Genomic DNA, 26,008 nt, shown 5'->3' with positions numbered 1-26,008 from the left:
TCAAAAATTCATATAGAAAAAACCTATCCATAGAAAAATTTTTTCTTACGATTTTCGAGTTTAGTAGGCCAAAATACATAAGGAACAAATTATAGTATTGAATGTACATTTTTTTTGGTTTTGAAAACTTGTGTAATTAATTCTAAAGACTAGGTGCTAAAGAAAACAAGTCTAGCTAGTTAGACGGCATAGCGTCCAATTGTACGAAGACAAAATTTTAGCTCCATAAGTATTTTCACGAATGTGCGTGGTACTCAAAGTGTTAAAGCGCCATTTCTATGGCACAGTGCAGTCTATGAGTTCGCCCTTGGCATTCGACATCCACTGTAATTTGCGTTCAGCTATCACCTGTTCATTCGACCAAAACTGGAGTATAGTCCTACATGGATGCTAAAGCTATTCTCCCAAAACATCTGGTACGCGATTCTATTCACGTATTTACTGATGACCATCTGCAGTTATTTGGTCCAAACAGTTAATTCGAGAATTATGAGCAAAAAGCTGCCGAAGAGCTTAGGTGACCATTTGTTATACAACTTCGGTTTAATGTGCGAACAAGGTGAGAGAAAAACAAAATTTAATGTTTCGTCCATAGATGGATGTAATGTTTAATATTTAGCGGACTGCTTACCATGTGATTCGAGCACATCCATGAGAATCGTGGATCTATGGTTGGGGCTCTTCTCGTTTCTAATCAGAGCAGCATTCGAGGCACTTCTGATAAGTTACATGATGCAAACTACCTTCACACCACCTTTTCATGACTTGGAATCCTTCTTGAACAAAACTTCGTACAAAATTTGTCTCTTGGATGGCACTGTGCTGGCAAAGATGGCCAAGGTAGGAAAGTGTACAACTATCACGCCATGGTTTCGTCTGGTTTGATGTACTTACCTATATCGCTTCATTTTTAGGGCCACCATGGAACTGTATTTGATAAGCTGTACGAAATGAATCGAATCAAAGAAGCGGCCAATTACGGGGACATGTACCGGAAAGTATGCTCGTCAAATAAATGGAGCGCGATGCATCACAACTTGGGCATAAAGAACTCTATGAGGAGCTATACATGTCGGATGCGTGCCGTAGGAGATCCCGTATACCATGGTCATATAGTTTCTGGGATCTCAAAGAACTTCAGCAACAAACGATCCATCGACATTGGGTGAATTATTTGATTGAATTAAATCAAAGGAAAGGTTCAATGTTTAATTAGCTATGGAGAATCATTTTAACGGATTTTCATTCTGCAGGATACTTAGGATGAAGGAGTACGGTATCCTCCAACGTATATCGAATAGCGTGAAGGGGATAAATCACGATGCTAATTCGCTGGATACAGTGGAACCAATTCATACAGATCAAGTGTATTTAATTCTCGTAATACTCGCCTCTGGAGCGTTCATCTCTGTTATTTTTCTCGTACTCGAGGTCCTGGTGTTTTATTACAACAATTAACAAAATTTTTACCTGCGCATTTTGTCCAACCCTCGTCGAAATAATTACAGAATATCGTGCATGCAGATTCTATGTTTTTTACTTATTTTCCCTTGCATTTCAAGGAAATGTTAGTTAACGAGTCGATAACGATTGCTTGGTCGATAAACTCAGTGGATAGGTGTATACCGACCGATAGTGCGAGTTGTTACAATGATTAGTGTTATTATTATTAAACTATTATGCACACCACTATTATGCACATTTAAGGGCGTACATATAGACCTTTATAACTGATAATTACATATCACGTATGCACTTTCTATGTTTCTCATTTATTTTCCCTTGCATTTCAGGGAAAAAGCCAGTTTACCGACGAGTCGTTAACCATTGGTCGATAACAACTACTGGATCGATAAGATTCGTATTGATCCATACAAGTGTATACCGGCAAAGTATTAGTTATTACGATTATTATTATTAAACGTCGCTATCATGCACATTTAAACGCATGCATGCAGACCTGAATAACTGATAATCGTGACGCGTTAAAATGCAAGATAAAGCGATAATCCTGATGGAATCGCGTTGTAATAGCCGTCCATTTCAGCGAACATGATCGAATCGCGTTGTTAGTGGGACACCAGACCCCAGCAGGAAAACTTCTGACTCGAGGATTTTAAGAATCTTTGCTTCATGAAACGATTACTGTTATTCGTCGTGATTCACGCGATCCTGAGACCTGTTCGATCGGCGAACGGTGTGATATGGAACAAGAGGATCCAAAATTTCGTGCCGATCTTCAGTGTTCCCGTTTTCGCGTCGATAAATCGGGAGAAGTTCGATCGGAGTCGAGCAGAGGAGACGCACAACTTTCAGGGGCAGATCGTTACGTTTACTTATTACGAGGTAGCCAACATCGCTATTACGATTACTTTTCTTTTTAACACGTTGATCGTCAGCCATATATATGGATGACAGGACTTTTCACTAGAAAATTAAATAAATCAATTCTGAAAGTGAGATGTTAAAGAAAATATACAGTGGGTGTAGAATGTATTCGTACACCGATCAATTTCCCAAAAGACTTTTGTGTGAAATTGTAGTTTCTTAACTTCTCTTTTTATAATCAATGATATTTTACATATTCTCAGAAGTCTCTAAGATAGATATAGACCACACAACATTTACTAGTTAATATAATTTGTGAAATTAACAAAAAAAAAAAATGCGAAAAGTAGGTAAAAGTATAGAAGCAATAAGTATTTGTACGATTCTTATGACGAACCATTTACAGTAGAGTTTGTAACGTAAACACATTAGTTTGTTGCTCCGTGCGAATTAGAAAACATCAAATTTCCAGGGAAGTACTTTTAAACAGTTGTGCGAATACTTATTGCTTCAACATTTTTATCGATTAATCGTGTTTTTTACTTGTTAATTTCGCAACTTACATAAATAGCTATTTTTTTTTTTTGTAATCTATCTATTCTAGAGATTTCGGAGAGTATGTAGAATGTCATTGTTTATAAAAAACAAGTTAATAAATTACAATTTTACACAGTTTTTTTGGAAATTGATCGGTGTACGAATACTTTCTACACCCACTGTATCTGCATAAGATTCATGAATTTGACGAAATTGCAACAATAAATACTGGTTTAAATTCAACAAAAATAAGTTCCAGTTGTATAGAAACAAAGTGTTAGGCTCGTATAAATTTTCGCTTCTATCTATCAGTTGAGCAACGTCGTCTTTCCCGAAGCAAACGGAACGCAAGTCAACGGAAGAATCGGCGAAATCTGGAATATTTTGGCGGAGTATTTGAATTTCACGTAAGGATCGTTACTCGATGGTGGAATGGGTAATTAAAACGACCTGGGCGCAAGTGTTTCGATAAATATCGTTCCAGATTGAAGCCAATTCTCACGAACTATCATACTATGGGATACGTGGACCCTAACGGTACTCTCACGCCTGGCTTGTTGACTATTCTAAATAATAACGAAACGGACGTGATAGCAAGGATGGGGATCCACGCGGAGCGATTCAGGATCGGCCAGTTCTCGTTTCCTTTATGGAGAACCAGGCGAGTCGATGTCTAAATTAAAGGAAATTCTTTGCAAGTCGTACCGCGACCCAAAATTCTCGATAAATTAAATAAAACCGTGGTAAAGTATTTTTTATTTTTTTTTTTTTGTTAAATGTTCAGTCACTACCTGTACGTTCAACCAGAAATGAAACATGACTCCGCATGGATGGCGAAACTATTCACGCGACAGACTTGGTTCGCGGTTCTGGTCATGTATTTACTGCTGAGCCTCTGCGGATATCTGGCCCAACTGATGGACTCGAATACCACGCGTGAGGAATTAAGGGACACCTGGTACGATCATCTGTTCTACAACTTTAGCCTGATCTGCGACCAATGTAAGCGAAATATTAATTACCAGCGGACAATTTTCACTTACTATAAATGGATAAACACCCGCGGTCCATTAATTACTATATTGAAATGAAAAGTCTGGAAATACTCGCAGTAATTTTCTGGCCAAGACTGATTTAATTTTTCTTGGCTGTAAAATTGCTTGCAATTATTTAAGCTGAGAGTTAAACGCTCACCTAAGGGAATATATTGATTTTTCAGTGGACGTACCGAGTACTTTGAACAGAAATTCGGTGTTTATATTGTTTTGGTCGGGTTTATTCTCTTCTTTACTGAGAATAGCTTTCAGCGCACTTTTGTTAGTCTACTTGAAACAAACTATCATGTATCCGCCTTTCTACGACATGGAAACTTTGGTGAGAGATACTTCGTACACTGTTCTCGCTGCAAAAGGTACTCGACAGAGTTTAACACTTCAGGTACAAGCATCAGTACTATTCGAAAAGATTATACAGGGTGTCCCAGAATTAGTATAAGAACCGGAAAAGGAGGGGGGGGGGGGGGGGGTAGCTGAGACGATTCTGAGCGACAATTCCCTTTGCAAAAATGTCGGACGGTGCTTCGTTTTTGAATTATCGACGATAAAACCAGCGACCAATCACAGCGCGAACTCAGCCGCGGGAGGCTGTCCCGATGGCTCGACCCCGCCTCTCGCGGCTGAGCGCGCGCTACTCGGGCGCTGCGGTTGGTCGCTGGTTTCTCGTCAATAATTCAAAAACGAAGCACAATCCAACATTTTCGCAAAGGAAAGTATGGTTCAGAATCGTCTCAGGAACCCCCCATTTCCGGTTCTTACAACTAATCCTGCGACACCCTGTATAAAAAAGAATAAAATAATTTTGTGCAACGTCTCGAGAAATAATAGTCTTGGCTACTACATTTATAGTATAGCAATTATTCTGTCTACATAAAATTACGCGAAAGGAATCAAGTAAAACACATGGACGATCGAACGGAGATGTACAAACTGGCGTGCTCGACAAAACATAAATATGCGGTGTACCAGAGCGACGACGTAAAACAGACTAGTGGGGAGCCTTTCTGCCAACTAAATCCCGTACGAAACATCGAAGAAGAAGAATGGATTTCCTCCGGCATTTCGTGGAACTTCAAATACAAAAGATCTATCGACATCGCGTAAATAGTTAATATAAACGAAATCGAGATGCGAATAATTCGAATAACGTTATTTTCATTGCGACAGGCTACTGAAACTGCGAGAAGTCGGTCTCATGGCGCGTGGGACGCGTTATTGGACGAAATGGAAATTGTTGACAGAAGATACATCAGACAATGAATATCGTCCAATAAACATGCAACAAATCATTCTAATCCTTTCGATATTAGGCTATGCGTCGGCCACATCTTTCGTTTTTTTTGTATTTGAAATCCTGATATTTTACTATAGAAATTAACGATACACCATCTAATCCTCGAATGCAGTCGTATAGTTGTCGCATGGTAGAATGAAAATAATCACATTATGTGTACCTCGACTTGATTAATTATTTCAACGAATTTTACAAATCCCTATGGGAGCAAGACGTAGATTCCACCCGTGATCATACTACAGGGTGTCCCAGAATTAGAATAAGAACCGGAAATGGGGGAGGGGGTATAGCTGAGACGATTCTGAGCGACAATTCCCTTTGCAAAAATGTCGGATGGTGCTTTGTTTTTGAATTATCGACGATGAAACCAGCGACCAATCACAGCGCGAGCTCAGCCGCGGGAGGCTGTCCCGATGGCTCGACCCCGCCTCTCGTGGCTGAGCGCGCGCTACTCGGGCGCTGAGATTGGTCGCTGGTTTCATCGTCGATAATTCAAAAACAAAGCACCATCCGACATTTTCGCAAAGGAAACTATGGTTCAGAATCGTCTGAGGAACCCACCTATTTCTTACACTAATCCTGGGACACCCTGTATATTTCAATAGACGCTATCGGTGAACAATCGAAGCTATTGGACACTACTCTGTTGCGTTATCGCGGCATCAGTTTATATAACTAAACGGCGCAGTATAATATATACTATAAAATGGACAAACACGAAAGGACAGATCGATACTAGTAATCATAGTAATCGTATCGCATTACAAGGCAAGATGAAGAGATAATCCTGGCAGAGCTACATACGTAACCGATTATTTCAGCGAGGATGATTCCATAGCTTCGTTAACGTTAGATCAAACGCTACTGTGAATACACATAGTCCGAGGATACAAAAAATATACTTCATGAGAGGATTACTGTTACTCGCGATGATTCTTCCTATCCTGACACCTGTTCAATCGGCGAACGGTGTAATATGGAACAAAAGAGGGCAGGATTTCGTGCCGATCTTCAACATCCCCGTCTTTGCTGCGATAAATCAGGAGGTGATTAATCAAAGTCGAGCAGAGGAGACGCACAATTTTCAAGGCCGACTCGTTAGGCTCAGTTATTACGAGGTAGATATGTTCTCTTTCCCATTATTGTTTTTCTTTTTTTTTTTTAAAGAATATTCTCTTTTTAAATGAACGATCACTTGTATGCATCAGCTGACCAACCTCGTCAGCAACGAAGCAAACGGACTGAAGGTCACCGGAGCCATCGGCGAAGTTTGGAACACGTTGTCGGAATTGTTGAATTTCACGTAACGAATATTTATTAATAAAACCTTAAACGATCAGGCCACGAGTACTTCAGCTACGATCGTTTCAGGTTGAAGCCAATCATTACCTATGAAACTTCGGTGGGATATATGAACCCCAATGGCACGTACACGATAGGTTTATTGGGTATGTTGTATAGAAATGAAACGGACGTTGTACCGAGGGTGGAAATCTACAACAAGCGACTTGCGGCCGCCGTCTTTACCGTTCCTCTGTGGTCGACCAAGTAAGTCAATGCAAAATGTAAAACAAAGTTTTCAAGACCCATAAATTTTTCTCTTCATTCTGTAAGGGTAATCTGTTTCATATTAGGCCAATCAGTAGAGCATTTTTGTGTGACAAAAATACGAACAGCAAACCGATTGTGCAGTTACATAAAAGGAGATGCGTAGATTAATAGGTATATGTTTTTCACTCTTAACTCTGTCCCGTTTTCTTATTATTAACAATTTAATGCAGAAAATCGTGATTTTTGTCGTTTTTTGCTTATAACTTTTAAACTAATGCAGCAATATCGATGTTCCAACGAGATGAAATGTAGGTGATGAAAATACCCACGGAATGAGACCTCAAACGTTTCGATCGGATAATGAGAAACGGAGAAAAATCTGGAAAACCGGAAAATTGAGCGGTTTTTCCAAAAATTCGTATCTCCTCCATTTTTTAAGCTGAAGCGCTGGCCTTTTGGGAACAAGTAGTGATTAATATGTTCTTTGTGTGTGCAAAAAGCAGGGATTGTCGAATAATTGGTTTTCTCACAATCGCAATCTGAATTTTTCAGTGCGCTTTTTTCCAGTGGGTCTGTATGCGTTACCGCAAGACCGATTTTTATTTTTAAAAAAGATTTGAATAGTTGACGTCGCGTATTACAAAACGTATATTCTAGTTTTTCAATAAAATGTTTTAAAGTATGAGAAAAATCCTTGTAAAGTTGCCTAAACACAGCCGAACGCTCAATCCCGGTCTAGTGGTGGGGGTCGCAACGGCAGCCGAGGAGAAATAATACATAGTAATAGGCACGCGCTGAATCTCTCCTCGGCTGCCGTTGTGTCCCCCACCACTCGACCGCGATTGAGCGTTCGGCTGTGTTTAGGCAACTTTACAAGGATTCTTCTCATACTTTAAAACATTTTATCGAAAAACTAAAATATACGTTTTGTTGTATACGACGTCAACTATTCAAATCTTTTTTAAAAATAAAAATCGGTCTTACGGTAACGCATACAGACCCACTGGAAAAAAGCGCACTGAAAAATTCAGATTGCGATTGTGAGAAAACCAATTATTCGACAATCCCTGCTTTTTGCACACACAAAGAACATATTAATCACTACTTGTTTCCAAAAGGCCAGCGCTTCAGCTTAAAAAATGGAGGAGATACGAATTTTTGAAAAAACCGCTCAATTTTCCGGTTTTCCAGATTTTTCTCCGTTTCTCATTATCCGATCGAAACGTTCGAGGTCTCATTCCGTGGGTATTTTCATCACCTACATTTCATCTCGTTGGAGCATCGATATTGCTGCATTAGTTTAAAAGTTATAAGCAAAAAACGACAAAAATCACGATTTTTTTGCATTAAATTGTTAATAATAAGAAAACGGAACAGAGTTGAGAGTGAAAAACATATACCTATTAATCTACGCATCTCCTTTTATGTAACTGCACAATCGGTTTGCTGTTCGTATTTTTGTCACACAAACGCTGTTTTAATTCTCTACCGATTGGCCTATATCGGTTATTGCATTATTGGTCCAAGCTTCTTTGTTACAAATTAATAGTCTTGTATCTTTTCCCATGTCACAGTTGCATTGTTTTACATCAATCCTTAGTTTCTTACATTAGAGTCTTTACGTGACTCTTGGACCTGCCGGCCTCCTTGGGTACCTTGACATCTCTAAGTCCTACAATCAAGCTCAAAATTTTTTAATGAAACCCTTATTACTCCTTGCTCTTCTGTAATAGTAAATATTCCACAGAATAATTTTTTAACATACCGTGTAATTTGCACCCAGCAACCGAATGTACATTCGACAAGAAATCAGACACCACAACCCTACATGGATAGTGAAGTTGTTTTCTCGGAAGGTCTGGGTCGCGATTCTGACCACTTACTCTCTGCTAAGCATCTGCAGTTATCTGACCCAGAAGATGACCACGAAGATCAAGCACGAGAAGTGGAAAGCAAGCTTGAAAGAGCATTTATTCTACAACTTCGCCATGTTCTGCGATCAAAGTAACTAAACGAACAAACGATCATCTAGGAAATTAGTATCTTATCTTATCTTGCTTCTAACTACCTTACTTATTATATAAAGAGACAGCGTTTGTTTGTATGTACACAAAAGTTTCAAAAACTACTTAACCGATTGATAGTAAATTTTAACAGTAGCTTCCTTGCTTTCTCTGGAGTAACACAGGCTATGTTATTTAAAAAAAAAATGATATTACATCCGCGTAAAAATATGTAAGAATATGTTGAGCAGTGAGCGCTTTGAGCTATGCCCGCTACTCCCTAGCTACCGCTCCCAACCGCTAGGTGGCTACACGTTCGTGTGCCATCCCGAAAGAGAACTCGCAAAGTTCGCATGATATATTCAATTCGTTTCGTCCAGTGAATCGTCTCACAAAAAAAAAAAAATTAATGTGGTATATTCCGAAGTTCTATAATATCACATTACAATAAATCCAAATTCTACGATATGATACGCGAGGGATGCTAGTATCTGATAAACACGTTCATTTTGCAGGTCACCGTCCAAACCATATAACCAAAAGTTCGAGAACTGTAGAGTTATGGTTGGGCGTATTCTGTCGTCTAGTGAAGACAACTTTCGACGCACTGTTGATAGGCTACATGGCGCAAATTATCATCGTACCACCTTTCGACGACATGAAGTCCTTGCTCGAAGATACTTCGTACGATATACTTACCGTAAAAGGGTCTTTTCAGCAAATGTATTTTCAGGTACAAATGTCGTTAATGTAGAAACTCGACGATAACAAAGTCCACGCATTCGTTCTATGTACCGACCGATACAATTTCATTTTCAGGTGGCCGACGACCCAATAGTTAAAAAATTAGTTGCAGCGAACCGAGTAAAAAATATCGAAACTCAGGAGGAGATGTACAAAATAATATGCACGGCGAATAAACTGTACGTGATGATGCAGGCCGAGGATTTAAAGAAAACCGTGGGGATGTACGTCTGTCGATTAAATCCCGTGGGACGTACCTTACGCACACAGTGGATTAGTTCAGCCATTTCCAAAAAGTTCACTTACAAAAGAACCATCGACGTGGGGTAAATAATTTTTGTTGTTCAGCTAAGACGGAATAATCTTCCTAAATATCCGTCGTTTTTTTCATTCTAAAGGATAATCAAGATGTTCGAATTCGGTCTCATGCAACGATTGAAGCATCGCTGGATAGAAATAAAAAATGTCGAATACACATCGTCTAAAAAGGTGGAACCGATTATGCTAGAACAGATCTATTTAATTCTGTTAATGTTCAGCTCTGGAGTGTTTATCTCTTTTACGATTCTCGTAACCGAGATACTAATATTTTACTACACCAATTGACAAATTATTTAAAAGTATCTATGTAGAGTACTGTCTCGAAATAAGCAACTCGGTCGAGACCGACGAGCGTAACGACGGGGAACATGCAGATAAAACAGGGGGTTCGGTGTACCGACAAACTATAAAGTGATCGATCGAGCACGGGTGTTATTTTTTTTGGAGAAGGATTGGTCGTGTAGGTAAAACAGTCGACCGTAGATCCAAGGATCGTGGGTTCGAATCTCCGTGCCTTATTTTTCGTTTAGACTCCTACAGTTGCTTATTTCGAGACAATACTGTATTCTTTCATTCCAATCTTTCGCAAATACCACCAACTTGTCCTACTTTGCCACCACTTTATTTGTAGTTTTATATTCATTTTTAATAATAACCAACGTAACTATAGCAAAGAGAAATACTCGTGAATTATTAATCGTCTACTTTGAAAACCGTGTACGTTACGCGAAACTCCATTAAAAAGTCAAGCTCGCACCTGGCGATTGCTACATTGTAAATTAAAAATGTACAAACACGCGACACTGGAAGTAGCGGGAGCACCAATCAGGCTGACGATTATTCAAAAACTACGATTGTTCCGTGCATACTCGCCTGCTGCTTCGATGACGTTGCACTATTCCTACCATTCTATCTAAAAGTTGACCATCGTTCGAGATCTCCATGAAAGGATTACTGTTACTTGCGACGATGCAGGTAATCCTGCGACCTACGCAATCCGCTAACGGTGCGATATGGGACAAAAGGACTCAGGATTTCGTGCCGATATTCGGCATTCCAGACTTTGCGGCGATAAAACAGGAGATTCTCGACGAGAGTCGAGCAAAGGAGACGCACAACTTTCAGGGAAGAGTCGTCAAGTTCTCCTATTTCGAGGTACGGAGTGTCCACTTAATTTCTTGGAATTTAAACTCTTTTTTACTAATTACCTTAGTTTACAGAATAACAAAAAAAAATGTACATTCAATGCCACAATTTTTTTCTTATGTATTTATTTATTTATTCATTTATTTATTTATTTATTTATTGCTTTAAACCATACAAGGTTTATATAGCATATACAAGGTTTATATAGCAAATTGTATAGTACATACACGGTTATTTTACAATATGACTTAGAGTGTAACTTGAATTTACTTCATTTCATCTATTTATTTACAACTACCTTAAATCAAATGCTCTGTATAGTAAGTACAGTGTTATATATATGTGTGTTACATAATTTCTAAATTCTTACCGAACATTGTTTGAAAAAGTTGTAAATCATTTTCAGACCTTTTATATCAGGTTTAAACAGAAAGGAACTAATGCAAAGAGGGAAACAGTACTTGCTTTTAAGCAGATTTGTTTCTAATGCCTTACGTTCGTTTTCGTAGTCTGGGCACTGCCATATAATATGATTCAGGTCTTGGATTTCTTCTTATGTATTTTGGCCTACTAAACTCGAAAACCGCAAGAAAAAATTTTTCTATGGATAGGTTTTTTCTATATGAATTTTTGAATTTTTTTTCGACTTTTTTCTGACATACGTTCACATTTTAGGCCATATCTCGAATTAGAAACGTCCAATTGAGTCGCACAAGACGCCATTTTAAAGGTAATCGAATTTCCAACGATTGCTTTCCACATTATTTTCCAATCGGTTCAATAGTTTAAGTGTTACGAGCCAATATGTATGAGAAACTTTGATTTCTTCGGGTAAAATAGAACACGAATATTTCTTCCATCGCCATGGACAAATAGAAATTGTCAAATTATTTCCAGTTCCTTATTGTCTACGTATAGATCGCACTTTTACAAAGAAAACAAGCTTTTGTTGAAGAAAATCTATGGATAAATACCGGAGTTAGGATAACACTTAAACTATTGAACCGATTGGAAAATAATGTCCAAAGCAATGGTTGGAAATTCGATTACCTTTAAAATAGCGTCTTGTGCGACTCAATCGGACGTTTCTAACTCGAGATATGGCCTAAAATGTGAACGTATGTCAGAAAAAAGTCGAAAAAAAATTCAAAAATTCATATAAAAAAAACCTATCCATAGAAAAAAATTTTCTTGCGATTTTCGTGTTTAGTAGGCCAAAATACATAAGGAAAAAATTGTGGCATTGAATGTACATTTTGGCTGCAAACTAGTGTTATTGATACTTCTTTCTTCTTTTGTCTGCGTTTTTCTCGCATCGAAGATCACCAACCTCGTCAACAGGAATGGCAATCGGATCACAGGAGCGATTGGGGAAGTCTGGAACACCCTTTCGGAATACTTGAATTTCACGTAAACGAATATTTTTACTGAGGTAAAAAGTGCACGACGTATTGTTCACGCTCGTTTCAGGTTAAAACCGATTCTTGTGACCCAAAAGAGTCTAGGTTTCCCAGATTTCACTGGCACGTATAGAAGTGGTTTGTTAAATATAATCCGAAAAAATGAAACGGACGTGATACCTAGACTGGAAGCCATCCCAATGCGACTTGTGGCTGTCCAATTCTCAATTCCGCTGTGGAGAGGCAGGCAAGTTGTCCCTTGGATAGGTTCACTTCCGTTGGAGGTCCGACTAAAACTCGATAGAATTTCTTACTTCTTATTTAATTTGTTTAACTGCTACAAATTCACAAATTCTATCCAAATTTATTTTCAGTTTTCGTCTGTACGCTCGACGCGACATTCAACACAACCCTACATGGATGGTGAAAATATTCTCGCGGAAAGTCTGGTACGCTATTTTATCCACGTACTTTCTGCTGTGCCTTTGCAGCTACCTGGCGCAAATGATGGAATCGAAGATAACGCGCAGAAAGCTCAAAACGAGCCTGGTCGACGTATTCTTCTACAATTTTGGCACGATTTGCGATCAAAGTAAAAAAGAAGAACAATCTAATCTAGCCTAAGCATCCCGATAACTCATTCTGTACAGCGGTGTTCCCATAAGCAGTCACTACTGGCGCCAGTAAATCGAAAATGCACGTTTCCGGATAGTTACTGGCGTCGGTAAACTTGGCATGTGGTAACTCCGCTTAACACTTTACCGACCGGTAGCGGTTCAACATCTTATTCACTTCTCACCGGCCACTCGGCCGCGGATCTTCCCTACCACCAGGAATTGTATGAAAAAAAAAGGAACTAGAATTTCAATTCAAAGTAATACTTGTTAGTTATCATAGCAACCGATTAAACATTTACCGGTCGGTGAGCGTTGGGGAGAAAAAGCTGATTAATCGGCCACCGGTCGGTAAACGTTGGAGACAAAAAGCCAAAATTAATCGGTTACCGGTCGGTAAAGTGTTAAGATTAGCCTCGAACGGTTATCAAAGCTTACTGCTTTGTGAAATTACGTTAACTTTGTAGATTATCTTCCGAGCAGTTTGAGCAAGAGCTTGAGAATCGTGGAATTCTGTCTGGGCTTGTTTTCATGTTTACTAAGAATAGCTTTTGGCGCACTTTTGATAGTCTACTTGACTCAAACCAACAACACCCCGCCTTTCCACGATTTGAAGTCTTTACTGGACGACTCGTCGTACAATATTCTTTGTTTAAAAGGTTCTATGAACAGCGCAGCATTTAAGGTGGAGGAATTCATTTATTTCATCGAGATATTTCCATCGTTTTAAACGAACGCAGTTGATTATACACGCTGTAACTATTTTCTTTTTAGTTGTTTAACGATCCCACGTATAAAAAGTTACAAAGAAAGAACCGAGTGAAATATTTCGACACCGAGGAGGAGATGTACAAAATGGCGTGCGCGCAGGGAACTCAAAACGCGATATTTCAGAGCGTGGATATAAAAATGGCTGCTGGATCGTACATCTGCCATTTAAATCCCACGGGGTATCCCCTGCACGACGGGTACTCGGTTTCTGGGATTTCAAGGAGCTTTAGCTACAAAAAATCCATCGATATAGGGTAAATAGCTTCGATAAAAATTGAAAACAATTTAGATTGAACAGTTTCAACTCCACAGGATACTCAGATTATACGAAGTCGGTATAATGGCACTGTTGAAGCGTCGTTGGATAGAACCGAATAACGTTAACGAATTCGTGGCGAACGAAACGGAACCAATTATTATGGAGCAAGTGTATTTAATCCTCCTAATATTCGCCTTTGGAATGCTGATCTCGTTTAACACCCTCATACTTGAGATTCTGATATTTTATTATAGTAATTAACCCCGTTTGAACCTCTCCCAACCGATTTTCGTTTTCCGAAAATTTATCATCACACTCACGAGTAATTTGTGTAATATAAATAACTAATATAATAAGTGTGATACACCATATTTCAATTTCATTTTAACCTCTGACATCAAAGGCAGACAAAAAAAGCCAAGCTCCATCTTGAATCTCGTTTCTAATTCATTTATTTACGAGGATCTTCATACAAAATTTATTTTTTAAATACAACTTGAGTCAATCTCTTGGTTATTCAAAGAATAGTAACTCTCAGAGGATGAACTCGTAAGTTTGTAGCGAGAAACTTCGTACAATCATTCAGAGATGGCGCCAATGGTTATATTCTTGTGGCTGTTTAATTGATTAATTCAATTTCTGTTTTATCGACGTTTAGGCAGGAGCGTATTTAAAAGGCGCGAAAGGACATATATATATATATATTATGTACACTGTTTTCACACGACTATACTATTTTTATTATATATAGAAATAACTATACGTTTATATACAGAAAAACTATATACACTTCTTTTAAGGACTTTTACAAGAAAACGACTAATTCTGTTTAACTCTCTCTAATGATTTCTTCCCAAACGCTATCCACCAACTGACTTTCTCCTTCGCTTCTCGGAAGAAAAGAAAGTTGGGACAAAAGGTGGCGCTAGGCGTTTCCTGTATTTTTCCCGCCTTCCGGTGGAAAATGTTTTTATCGAAAAGCTACGCGCCTTTCTTTGACTCTCGTTGAAGTAGAGGTCGCCACATTCTATAGCACTTGAGACTATAATAAATTTATGTTCAGAATATAAGTGGTTACATTTTCAAGTATTAATGATCACACGTTTTAACAACCAGAAAGCAATTTATTAATTAACAAAATCAATCAGAAATTCGAAAAGACAAACGAAACAAAAGACGGTAAAAGAGATCCTCTTCTCGATAAAGAAGTTTCCGTCAAAGTTTAGGTGATAATCCACTGCGGTGTCGATAAGGAAGTTACCATTATCAGAACCACAATTCCAGTATCTATAGAACTAGTAGCGATGGTTGCCTGTCAAAGGGGGGCCAGCAGACGATATCAACGGCATTCGTGGAGCGAGCTCCGAGTGGGCAGCAGCGAGCAGTGGGCAAAATGGTGGCAGACGAGAAGTTATTTTTCTCGAAAGCCGTTCAACATTTGGCTAGATGTTTAGCAGCGATCAAGCCTACGCCATGGGAAAAGGTGCGTTGATTTCGAATCCTTTCGGTAATATTGGCATTCAGTTCGATATTTCATATCGGATATCATATCAGATATAGGTTAGCTTTAAGGACGTGTCAGCTGACATCCTGATATGTCATCCGGTGATATAATTCGAAGGACAATCTACCAGCTATTTAACACGTCAATTACATATTTGCAGTTATTAATTAATGTCACTCTTCTTCTAAAAAAAATCGGCTCCCGTCATATGTCACAGACTTAATGACCACTGTACACAGAAATGTGTCGTTCAAGCACAACTTTACGAACGAGTCATCGAATATTCATTTATTAATATATTCGAGACGCACCCTTAATATCTGTTAGTATTTATACATCGAATGATTCATATATTCAAATTATGAAAGACTTAATAAAAACATTCTTTTGAAAGACACAAACATCACCGAGAAAGCCTAATTCATGCCACTACAAGTTTCTATAATTACATACTTTAAAAGATAGGACCAATGACAATTAAAATAAACAATTTAGGTCCCAAAAAAATAGAATTTTCCATTTGTATTAAAACATGTATTGCAAAGATTTAATTCATTCTTCTGTAACCAATCTTTTTGTAACACTTTTTGAACGAATAATGTATTAAAGCAATGTTTTGTTTACATAGGTAATACAGTTGTTCAAACTATGCCCGCAAGAATCTGCTCAAGGTATATATCGGTTGGACCAAAGAGGTCAGGACGCGACCATCGCTTTGGGAATATATTTTCTGGAATCCGGTCTGCAACACAGGGATCGAATATTGCCTTATCTTTTGCGACTACTACGTGGTCTTCCCAAAGCTGTTTGGTTGGATGAAATCAGATGCTCCCCTACGGAACGTATTCCTGTTGCGGAAAGGTTCAGTTTCTGTTTGAACACATTGCTCAGCGATGTCGCGGTCAGATGCGAACCTGTACGCGAAGAGATCATTTCTACCCAGGTAGAAATATTAACGGTTCTGACAAATCTTATAAGAGGATACAAAGATCAAAATGGCAACAGAGGAATGCAAGCAAAGCGTAAGTGTTCTCCACATTAGAAATTTGTATACAATTTTAATTATACTTTTATTTCTTCCAGTGTCGTTATGCAAATCCATAGTTCCAGTCTTGATCGGTTTAGCCCGATCGATGGGTCGTTTCGCGTGTACAGATCCGCCTCTCCTTTGTCGCATTTTCCCAAAACCAGAACCACCCCTCTCTGTAGCAAACACAGAAACACATTTAACATCGGAAAAGAAACAACATAGCTTTCCCAATTTCCGACCGATTATCCCACGTTCTTTAAGTGGCAACTTGAATCCTCATCCGGCCATTGATAACACTCCTAGCCTTCTAACTGGGGACTACGATTTCCCTTGCGCTAAACGACCGTCGTTGCATTCGTACTCGTCGGTGCCCTACGACCCAGCTACGTACTTCTTCAGCAGATACGGATCGAGCTTCAATCAGTTCCCTCAAATGCGATGCAACGAAAGCCCCGAGAGGAGAGCCGGGATGCAATTTAGCGTGGTTCATTTGCAAAGCGTGCTAGCCTTGGCAAAAAAATTACTCACCAAAGAGATTCTAACGTTTCTCGACGAAGAGGCCAATCAAGTTAGTTTCGTTATATTCTTATCGAAGGGGGACAAATTTTAAGAGAATAATAATAGAATAGAATAGACAACGAATAATAACTCTAGAGAAGAGAAGTCTTCTTACTAGTTATATTCCATTGCTTTGTTTAGATTTATAATTTAGATCAGGTGCAAATATTTCCTTACCGGACGTTCAACGAAACAATGAATCTAGTAATGGTTGCTCTTTTGCGGGAATTGTTGCAAAATCAACGCGACCTGCCTGCTCCTTTCACAAGAGATGTGCAGGAGTTTGTGAAAGGACTCTTTTTATCAGGCCAAACGGAATTACAATCACGCCAGCACGACGCCAGTGAGCGCGAAGACATGGACACAAATTTTCGAACTGTAAATAGATTTAAAGTAAACGTAATGGCTAATTCTGCGTGCGTTGACCTCCTTGTGTGGGCAATCGGCGATGAAACTGGTAAACAGACCCTTAATTATAAATCAAGACCTATACATACGCTAAAAGACCAGATAGAGTTACTTGCATGATTTCGTTATATTATAATTGTCGTTTTGTGTAAAGTTATTATTCGAAACAAGCGTCATTTCAAGCGTTTCATTTGTTAATGTTGTTGAAATGTACACATCTGTTACATTATTTTTGCAGTGAGAGACCAGTATGATTTATCCGCGCTATTCGCAGATATCAGTTCGATGCTGATCGGCGAGGGTATTCGAACTTCAGCCTACTTTGTATTTCGATTGATTGTCCCACATCTACGATAACTCTCAATAGTTTTAACTAACGAATACACGCGTTGACCTAGCTGGCCTTATGTTTCTTCTTTTTTTTTTTTTTTCATACCACTAAATGCTAGTTTCTTACCTCACTCTAACCGTTTGATCGATTCTTAGCAAACAATCAAGTTAACATTCACTGGTTTCACTCGTTTTTGTGCGTTTTAGAGCATTGTCGTTCAGAGATTAGTTTCCATAAAGACTTACTTCTCGTTCTCTGAAAGGATTTCTAAACAATTCAGTTATTCGACTCATGAATAGCTGCGTGCCCACCGTGAATTTATAAAACGTAGCTCAAGAGAGCATAATTAACCACAGGTGCTGATAGTTTGTGTGGCCGTCTGGTCGAAAAGATTAACTCCAATCATGGACCAAAATTGGTGCTGGCTCATATGCCTCTACTGATGGTGTGCTTGGAAGGGTTGGGAAAGTTAGCGCAGAAGTTTCCTAACATAGCGAGTACGTCTATATATTACCTTCGAGACTTTCTCGTCGTTCCATCGCCTATACTTCTTAAACTCCATCGTCAGCAACATGGGAAAGGTGATTAAAAACTGCTAACTGTTATCGCCAAGTGCGACGCACTGTTTCATGAAGAGTATCGACGAAATGTTTCTTTTTCAGGAAAAGAAATGCAAAATATGAAAGAAACAACATCGTCCGCGCAAATGGCCTTTGAAAAGCTCCGCGATGCGGCCATCGGTAACCTTTGCATCGCTTTGGAAGCTGCTCACTCTGTGAATGCAGATTGCGTACCAGCATTGGTCGCCAGTGTTTCGAACAGATTGTTCGCTGCTGATATATCCGATGGGTACGGTTGCAAAAGCTAAAGCAATTTTAGAATATTCCTGCAATGTTTCGTGTTATAGTTTTAATTGATTTCAATCATTTTAGCGATTCAGATGAGAAGACGAATAGCGAATTAATTTCCAAAAACATAGTAATCATGTTGGGACATGTCGCCGTTGCGCTGAAAGACACTCCGAGGACCATGCGCACGATATTCTCATTTTTCCAGCAAATATTCTGCCGTGCACCGAGCGATCTTGATTTTCTGATCGTGGATCAATTAGGCTGTATGATAATTGCGAAATGCGAGCCAAAGGTTGAGTTTAAGATCGATCACGAAGAACTAAATCGACATGCAATTGTAGCGTAATAAAGTATAAACGAATCTTATTCCAGATTTACGGAGACATAATGGAGATGTTCTCCATGTCGTTGGGCTCGAGCACTGCGACTTATGCCGCGAACGACGACCGCAAACAGTATTGTCACGTGGCTAATGCAGTCACAAACGCTCTTGCGAATATTGCAGCGAATCTACAGGGTGCGTCGGAATTGGACGATCTGCTGCTTCATTTGCTTGAACTTTTCGTTCAGCTTGGATTGGAGGGTAAACGTGCCAGTGACAAGGTGTCGAACAATGTTACTGCAACGGTAATTAATACATGCAACAACATCAATTTTAGAGAAGAAAAATAATTATATTCATTGTATTACTTTGTATACCAGAAGGCGGCGAGTAGCGCAGGAAATTTGGGTGTGCTAATTCCCGTGATCGCTATATTAGTACGACGACTTTCGCCGATTAGACATCCAGAGAAGAGATTGTTGAAACTTTTTAAGGACTTCTGGCTGTATTGCGTTGTGATGGATTTCGCTAGTGATCAAGCAGCAAGATTGTGGCCCCCGGAGTGGCACGAGGGCGTGAAGGAAATCGCTGTGAAATCGCCTTATCTTATTTCACAAACCAGCGCTCGATTCGAAATGAGGGAATTGCAGTATACTTCGGCTGTACGGAACGACAGCGTCTCGTTGAACGAGTTGCAGGAACTGAGGAATCAAATATTAAAATTGAGTACTCGGTGAATACTTTTTCTAATCCTTATTAGTAACAGTAGCAATAGCAGACGAATTAACGGTTTGTTTCACAGGAACAACGACATATCGCAATACGTAACGAAATTGCAGTTCGCTCAGTGCACATATTTATTATCCGTGTATTGGTTAGAAACGTTAAGAGTGGAAAACAGCCCCGAGCCAAGTTTGCAGCCGATCATGGAGTATCTATGCGATACTTATTTGCAAAAGGAAAAGAGTGGTATGTGGCAGTGCGTGTGTTGCGTCGCCGATTTCGTCTTTGTTAAATTTAAGGACGCTATGCAGCGTAAACCAAAGGACGAGAAGCGAGAGATGCAACTCGAGAATCATGCACAATTTCTACTCGTGCATTTCAATCACGTGCACAAGCAAATTAGACGGATAGCTGATAAATATCTCAGCGCTTTGGTGGATGCATTCCCGCATCTTTTGTGGAATTGCAAGGTGCTATGGAGCATGCTGGACATATTACAGGTATAATTCCCCTTCGTTCTACGTAATTGAATATTAATAAAAGCTGAATAATAACCGTTTTTACAGATTTTATCCTTCTCGTTACAAATTGATCCAAACGAAGAAACGCCAATTCTGCGAATACCAAGTACACCGTACAGCATCGAACTCATGGATACATCGGAAGCGAGAGAGGTACGTATGCGATTGTTGCGCGTGAAAATTAGTCCAAGATTGAAACCGAATTCCGTAATTCAGATCATCGTGAAAGATTTCACCGCGAGGTGCAAAGGCATAGTGCAGGAAGCCATGAAGTGGGCGCCGCAGGCCACCAGATCGCACTTACAAGAATATGTGAATCAGATACCGTCGTCCGGATTGAAACATCATTCTGGTTTGTGTTTGTCTACAGACTCGGTCCTCGAATTTGTGGACCTTGCTGTTCCAATGTCCGCCTTGCCAAACGTAAAACTATTTCCTGTAAAATAGTGAAATATCCTACGAAACAGTGATTTACCTACGAAACCATAAAACGTATGTTATTGCAGACTAATTCGTTAGATAAACGGCCACGATGTCCGAAAGGCGCGAGCTCGTGGCTTTTGTCGATGATGTCGACGCGATCGCGGTACGCCGGAGAAATAGCCGGAATACTTTACTTAGCGCAAACGGAATCTTCCACCACGGAGATACCTTTGGAAGAAAACAGAAACAAAGTTATCGACCTGTTGATCGAAGCCGTTTGGATGAGCTGTCGCACTCGCAACGATCTCAAACATCGTAGCTCTCTTTGGCGTGCCACAGCACTCTTGATCTCCATGCCTGGTAATTTGTAACGATAATTTATAATTATCGATTCCATTATTCTCCTTGCTGCACGTTACTGTATATTTTTAGGAATACACAGACGATTGCTGCATACGGTAGCATCCTCGCAGATAGAATTATTCACTGCCGCATCCATGACCACAGCGGTCGAATGTTGGCAATGGATACTCACGGTCAGGCCTGATCTCAAGCTACGCTTCTTACAAGAAATGCTTGTCGCGTGGCAGTACACCGTTGATAAGAGGATGGGTCTGTTCGCCCCAAATGAAGAGGAAGTCAGCCCGCTGGCAGTGTACGAAGGATGCAAATTAGGCCCGAATCCCCCTCTGGTGAAGCCTCACGAAATTTGGGTCGGCTTTATCGTGGAATTAATCGAAACTGCCAAGTATTGCTGTCAGGAGACAGTCGACATGATCGCCACCCTGCTGCACAGGACGCTGCCAATGACCGTTGGTGGTTCCGGCGAGGAACCTGGAATGAGTCGACACGTTGCTGCGGTGGGGGTGCGCTTTAAACTGCTCTCTTGCGGATTGTTTCTCCTTCAAGGAGATACTTTGCCAAGGTATCGTGAAGGATGTAGTACCGAGTAGAGAATAAGCGGGTGAATAACGAGTTTCGTCCGCAGGACGTTGAGCAAAAATGTATTACGCGAACGCGTTTATTGTAACTGTTTGGATTACTTCTGTCGGGATCGTCAAGTGCCAACGCAAGAACTCGATCAACTGCGCGAGGATTTGGTCACGCTCATACGCTTCTGGCAGGTATATAAATTAATCTCTTTAATCGGAACCACCATTGTCCGCTTTATGGCCTTGCAGGTTATGCACAGCGATAAAAAATATCTGGTGATGACTGGTAACGATGGTGAATTTGAGATGCTAACGACCCAGTCCTACGCGACGAGTGGTTTTGGGCATAGTGAGACAATCGGCTCGCTGAACACAGCTCTGGGTACAACGAACACCGAGTTTTCGAAAACCCCGTCGAGCGTATGGATTAATACTGTCCCAATGTCCACCAGTAGCAACACTCTGAGTAAACGTAGCAATCGTAGCAAGCGCGTCATGAACGCTAATGTTTTCGTAAAAGATTACATAAAGAAGCGAAACTTGATTCTGGAATTATTGGCAGTGGAAATAGAAATGTTGCTGGTAAGTTAAATATTATATTTTTCATTAAACAGTCATTTCTTCAGTACTGGATATCGACGTAGGTCTGGAGGAATCCCGGTGGAAGACAGGAACTTGCGCTTGCAGGTGAATCGAGTATCGCGGAATGGCGTGCCAAGGGCATGAACGACAAGTGGCGCGAATACACGCGTCTCGCGTGGCAAATCAGTCCTGTTCTCGCTACATTTTTGCCTGCTCGACTGAAGAATTCCGAAATTATTATCAAAGAAGTGTGCGTACTGGTACGTCTCAAACCCGTGCCAGTCATGCACGTGCCAGAAGCTCTGCAATACCTGGTTACAACGGATACGTTACTGAACGACGTACCTGAGGTGAGACACCTTTCCAATAAAAACCTTGGAAATTTGTTGCAGTTTAAAATTCTAATTCGTTAACCGATTGTGCTTCAGTTGGTGTACATGTTGACATGGGAAAGAGTGTCACCTATTCAAGCACTGGCGTACTTTTCCCGTCAGTTTCCTCATCATCCGATCTCTGCGCAGTACGCGGTAGAGGTGCTGAGCAGTTACCCAGCGGATGCTGTGCTTTTCTATATACCTCAACTCGTGCAAGCAGTGCGTCACGATACCATGGGTTATGTTATAGAATTTATCAAGAAAATTTCGAAACGTTCGCAGGTAAGTTACGAAAGAAACCTGTATCTTAATCCCTCTTAATTCGGTCGCCCATATTTTTATTTACTGTGTACAGGTAGTGGCGCATCAATTAATTTGGAACATGCATACAAACATGTACATGGACGAAGATAGACAAATAAAGGATCCCGTTCTCTTCGATATACTTGACTCGCTGGTGAAGAGTATCCTGGGATCGTTGTCTGGTCCAGCGAAACAGTTCTACGAAAGGGAATTCGAATTCTTTGAAAAAATTACAAATATTTCTGGTGAGATAAGGCCATACCCCAAAGGTCCTGAACGCAAAAAGGCGTGCTTGAAGGCTTTGGCTCAGATAAAAGTACAACCTGGTTGCTATTTACCGTCTAACCCTGAAGCCATGGTTCTTGATATCGATTATAAAAGCGGAACTCCTATGCAGAGGTGAGCAACGCGTTTAGAACAAATTCACCAACCGTGTTTAATACACTTTTTACGATTTACAGTGCCGCGAAAGCACCGTTTTTGGCGCGTTTCAAAGTACAAAAATATGGTATTAACGAATTAGAAAATATCGCGTTGGCTGTATCAGCTAATGGGAAAGTGGAAATTAAAAGAGACCCGACGAAAGAAACGTGGCAGGCTGCCATCTTCAAAGTCGGCGACGACGTTAGACAAGATATGCTAGCTCTGCAAGTGATCAGTATTTTCAAAAATATATTCCAGAAAGTTGGATTGAATCTATTTTTATTCCCGTACAGAGTAGTAGCTACAGCGCCTGGAGTAAGTTATTTCATATTTATAATATCATTAAGTGTACTCTTATAAAAAGTATCGTGCAATCATTGATATCGACGCACGTTTCAGTGTGGCGTTATAGAATGCGTACCAAACGCGACGTCTCGCGATCAACTTGGTCGAACAACCGACATCGACATGTATCAATATTTCATCACTCGTTACGGCGACGAAACGACAAAAGAATTCCAAAACGTTCGTCGAAATTTCGTGAGATCAATGGCCGCTTACAGCGTCATCACGTATCTCTTGCAAATAAAGGATCGCCACAACGGCAACATTATGCTGGACACCGAAGGTCATATCATACATATCGATTTTGGGTTCATGTTCGAGAGTTCACCAGGTGGTAACCTAGGATTTGAGCCTGATATTAAACTGACTGATGAAATGGTGCTCGTAATGGGAGGTAAAATGGAGGCGGCGCCCTTCCGTTGGTTCATGGAATTGTGCGTACAAGCTTTCCTCGCGGTGAGGTAAATGTATTTACAATGTTTTTAATCATCCTCGAATCTCCTCTCGTTAGTGCTTCATCATAGAAATTTTATTCGAATCACAATGTTCTCTTCCAGGCCTTATCAAGAGGCAATCATTTCTCTGGTTTCTCTGATGCTCGATACCGGGTTACCCTGTTTCCGTGGACAGACGATCAAGCTTCTACGCGGTAGATTCGTACCGACAGCTACCGATCGCGAAGCAGCGGCCTTTATGCTCAATGTAATACGCAACAGCTACCTCAACTTCCGTACGAAAACTTACGACATGATACAGTATTATCAGAATCAAATTCCTTATTAAATTATTACGTTTGAGAGAGACTTCCGTATTATGATTGTTAGTCCAGAACGGAGAAATTCATTTCTTTCCGTGAAGATTGTTGAACAGGTACACGGTGTACTGTATTGTTAGATATGGCAGTATCTAATCTGCCGAATGTACAAACCTCTCACCGTCAATGTTATACGTAGACTCACAGAAATTTTATGAAAGCGTCGTGCTCTGTATGTATGTAATAATGTATTATAAACTCAAGAATTATTCTATATGCCTGCCGTTCGCAGGAGACGTGTATATGAAAACATTCCTCTGTTTATTATTTATGTACTGTTATCGATTAAACATTAAATGGGAAAATTACTTTAAAAAAAAAATCTTTATTCGTAAACTTACATCAGTATTTTTCTCTATAATAATTCTCAATCGATACTTAATTTATTACATGCAATTACTATAGTACAACTAATGTTCAGTGAATTTGATCACATTTGCTATTTGTCGGGTATATAAACTTTAGCTGGTGTTAGAATTGGAGATTTGGTAGATGCGCTTTCCCTAGAATGAATTCGGTAAATAGTATGCGATTAGTTACAATGAACTATGAATTAATATCAAACAAAATGCTTTATAAATGTATAACATAAATGCTAAATTATTATGATATTAGTGATAAGTACCCTGATTCTAATCGACCTTGCGCGTATATCTCGACGGGTGGTTGAACAAGACGCCTAGCATCGCGTGTATAGTAATAAACTTTGGTAAGTTTATGGTTCGGTCCACCAGGTATCGATGGTGGTGGTTGGTTACGTGCAGAAAGTTGATCCTTGAATCTTAATGCTTCCACAACTGGTTTCTGCAAAGTTGATGCAGTCTTCAAACCACTTCCTGGTATTTATATAATTTATGATATTAACAAAATATTTAACTAAATGCATACAAATTATACATAACCAACAAAGTGATAAATATAATGTACAATCTTGAATTAAAGACGTGACGTTAAATGGTAATCATTAATGACACTGTGTAAGATCATTTTGTAAAAATAATCTGAACAATTTTCGGAAATTAAAAAAACAAAAAGTTACGTAATTTCTAAAAAAATTGATTGGTATACTCGAGTACTAGCTAAAAATTAATTACTTACACCTCGCATAATATCTCGAAGTGCCTTTAAAAGAGGCGTTACTGCTCGATGTTCAACGTTACCAGGCATTTTATTTAATTATTTATTTAACTGTTTAGCGTCAAATAAACAAATCACTTTTACTACGTCTTCGTAAGGACAGATTGTATATATATAGATAATCTACTATATACTATCACTGTGTCATTCCTTCAAACTTGGTAACTATACGTATTTTCGATTACGTGTCATTACGTTTAGAACAATCATAAAATTGATTGCTTAATTAGTAAATTAGTATTTCCCCTGAGTGAAGAATACTTTATTTTTTTTTTTTAGATTCTAAATTCCATAAAATTTGAGAATAATTTAGTATTTATACTTGTGACCCCATCGGTGGCAGAACGCCCAAGTTTGTAGCGAAAATAGTTCACACTGTTCCACTAGATGACGCGACTAGCCAA

The 26,008-nt window shown here is 39.5% G+C and overlaps 5 protein-coding genes across 8 annotated transcripts in view; 4 read left to right on the top strand and 1 right to left on the bottom strand.

Moving 5' to 3' along the window:
• Positions 1–5,728, top strand: part of LOC128879882 (probable glutamate receptor) — a 7,394-nt gene extending 1,666 nt beyond the window's left edge. Inside the window, exons 4-12 of one of the 2 annotated variants that reach the window (XM_054129435.1) lie at positions 342–559; positions 620–840; positions 915–1,165; positions 1,254–2,346; positions 3,178–3,272; positions 3,350–3,867; positions 4,085–4,302; positions 4,770–5,020; positions 5,088–5,728. In XM_054129435.1, coding sequence (XP_053985410.1) covers positions 342–559; positions 620–840; positions 915–1,165; positions 1,254–1,458 — 895 coding nt within the window. In that variant the 3' untranslated portion in view covers positions 1,459–2,346; positions 3,178–3,272; positions 3,350–3,867; ... (1 more) ...; positions 4,770–5,020; positions 5,088–5,728. Of the gene's footprint in view, positions 1–341; positions 560–619; positions 841–914; positions 1,166–1,253; positions 2,347–3,177; positions 3,273–3,349; positions 3,868–4,084; positions 4,303–4,769 lie in introns of both variants that reach the window. The other variant, XM_054129433.1, reaches the window with a different exon arrangement.
• A 7-nt stretch (positions 5,729–5,735) lies between these two features.
• Positions 5,736–10,135, top strand: LOC128879883 (uncharacterized). The gene is made up of 7 exons (XM_054129436.1): positions 5,736–6,332; positions 6,423–6,517; positions 6,586–6,762; positions 8,549–8,769; positions 9,284–9,501; positions 9,588–9,838; positions 9,911–10,135. Exons 1-7 carry the CDS (start codon positions 6,120–6,122, stop codon positions 10,116–10,118), a joined length of 1,383 nt encoding a protein of 460 aa, XP_053985411.1. The 5' UTR covers positions 5,736–6,119; the 3' UTR covers positions 10,119–10,135.
• Positions 10,136–10,284: 149 nt separating this feature from the next.
• Positions 10,285–14,362, top strand: LOC128879884 (probable glutamate receptor). Its single transcript, XM_054129437.1, has 7 exons — positions 10,285–10,988; positions 12,301–12,389; positions 12,450–12,626; positions 12,754–12,971; positions 13,461–13,678; positions 13,768–14,018; positions 14,077–14,362. The coding sequence occupies exons 1-7, from the start codon at positions 10,776–10,778 to the stop codon at positions 14,282–14,284; spliced, it is 1,374 nt and encodes a 457-aa protein (XP_053985412.1). The 5' UTR covers positions 10,285–10,775; the 3' UTR covers positions 14,285–14,362.
• Positions 14,363–15,348: 986 nt separating this feature from the next.
• On the top strand, positions 15,349–24,789 carry LOC128880139 (phosphatidylinositol 4-kinase alpha). Of its 3 annotated transcripts, none has more exons than XM_054129878.1 (23): positions 15,349–15,506; positions 16,156–16,549; positions 16,611–17,125; positions 17,257–17,572; positions 17,762–17,824; positions 18,211–18,435; positions 18,517–18,703; positions 18,787–18,997; positions 19,078–19,332; positions 19,411–19,760; positions 19,830–20,250; positions 20,317–20,424; positions 20,488–20,694; positions 20,778–21,054; positions 21,127–21,619; positions 21,683–21,818; positions 21,876–22,208; positions 22,271–22,558; positions 22,637–22,864; positions 22,938–23,284; positions 23,347–23,623; positions 23,708–24,114; positions 24,211–24,789. In XM_054129878.1, the coding sequence occupies exons 1-23, from the start codon at positions 15,417–15,419 to the stop codon at positions 24,434–24,436; spliced, it is 6,354 nt and encodes a 2,117-aa protein (XP_053985853.1). In that variant the 5' UTR covers positions 15,349–15,416; the 3' UTR covers positions 24,437–24,789. The 3 variants fall into 3 exon arrangements, with proteins under 3 accessions (XP_053985853.1, XP_053985852.1, XP_053985854.1); XM_054129877.1 differs by having other exon boundaries at positions 19,408–19,760; XM_054129879.1 differs by lacking the exon at positions 17,762–17,824 and having other exon boundaries at positions 15,350–15,506; positions 19,408–19,760.
• On the bottom strand, positions 24,773–25,930 carry LOC128880145 (NADH dehydrogenase [ubiquinone] 1 alpha subcomplex subunit 7-like). Its single transcript, XM_054129888.1, has 3 exons — positions 25,566–25,930; positions 25,093–25,271; positions 24,773–24,970 (listed from the first exon to the last, which is right to left on the bottom strand). The coding sequence occupies exons 1-3, from the start codon at positions 25,632–25,634 to the stop codon at positions 24,907–24,909; spliced, it is 312 nt and encodes a 103-aa protein (XP_053985863.1). The 5' UTR covers positions 25,635–25,930; the 3' UTR covers positions 24,773–24,906.
• Positions 25,931–26,008: the final 78 nt, after the last annotated feature.

The sequence above is a fragment of the Hylaeus volcanicus genome, chromosome 7 (assembly GCF_026283585.1).
Source record: "Hylaeus volcanicus isolate JK05 chromosome 7, UHH_iyHylVolc1.0_haploid, whole genome shotgun sequence".
In the NCBI taxonomy this organism is placed as follows: Eukaryota; Metazoa; Arthropoda; class Insecta; order Hymenoptera; family Colletidae; genus Hylaeus; species Hylaeus volcanicus.
Note: the sequence above shows the minus strand (reverse complement) of the source record. Positions and strands in the feature narration are given on the sequence as shown.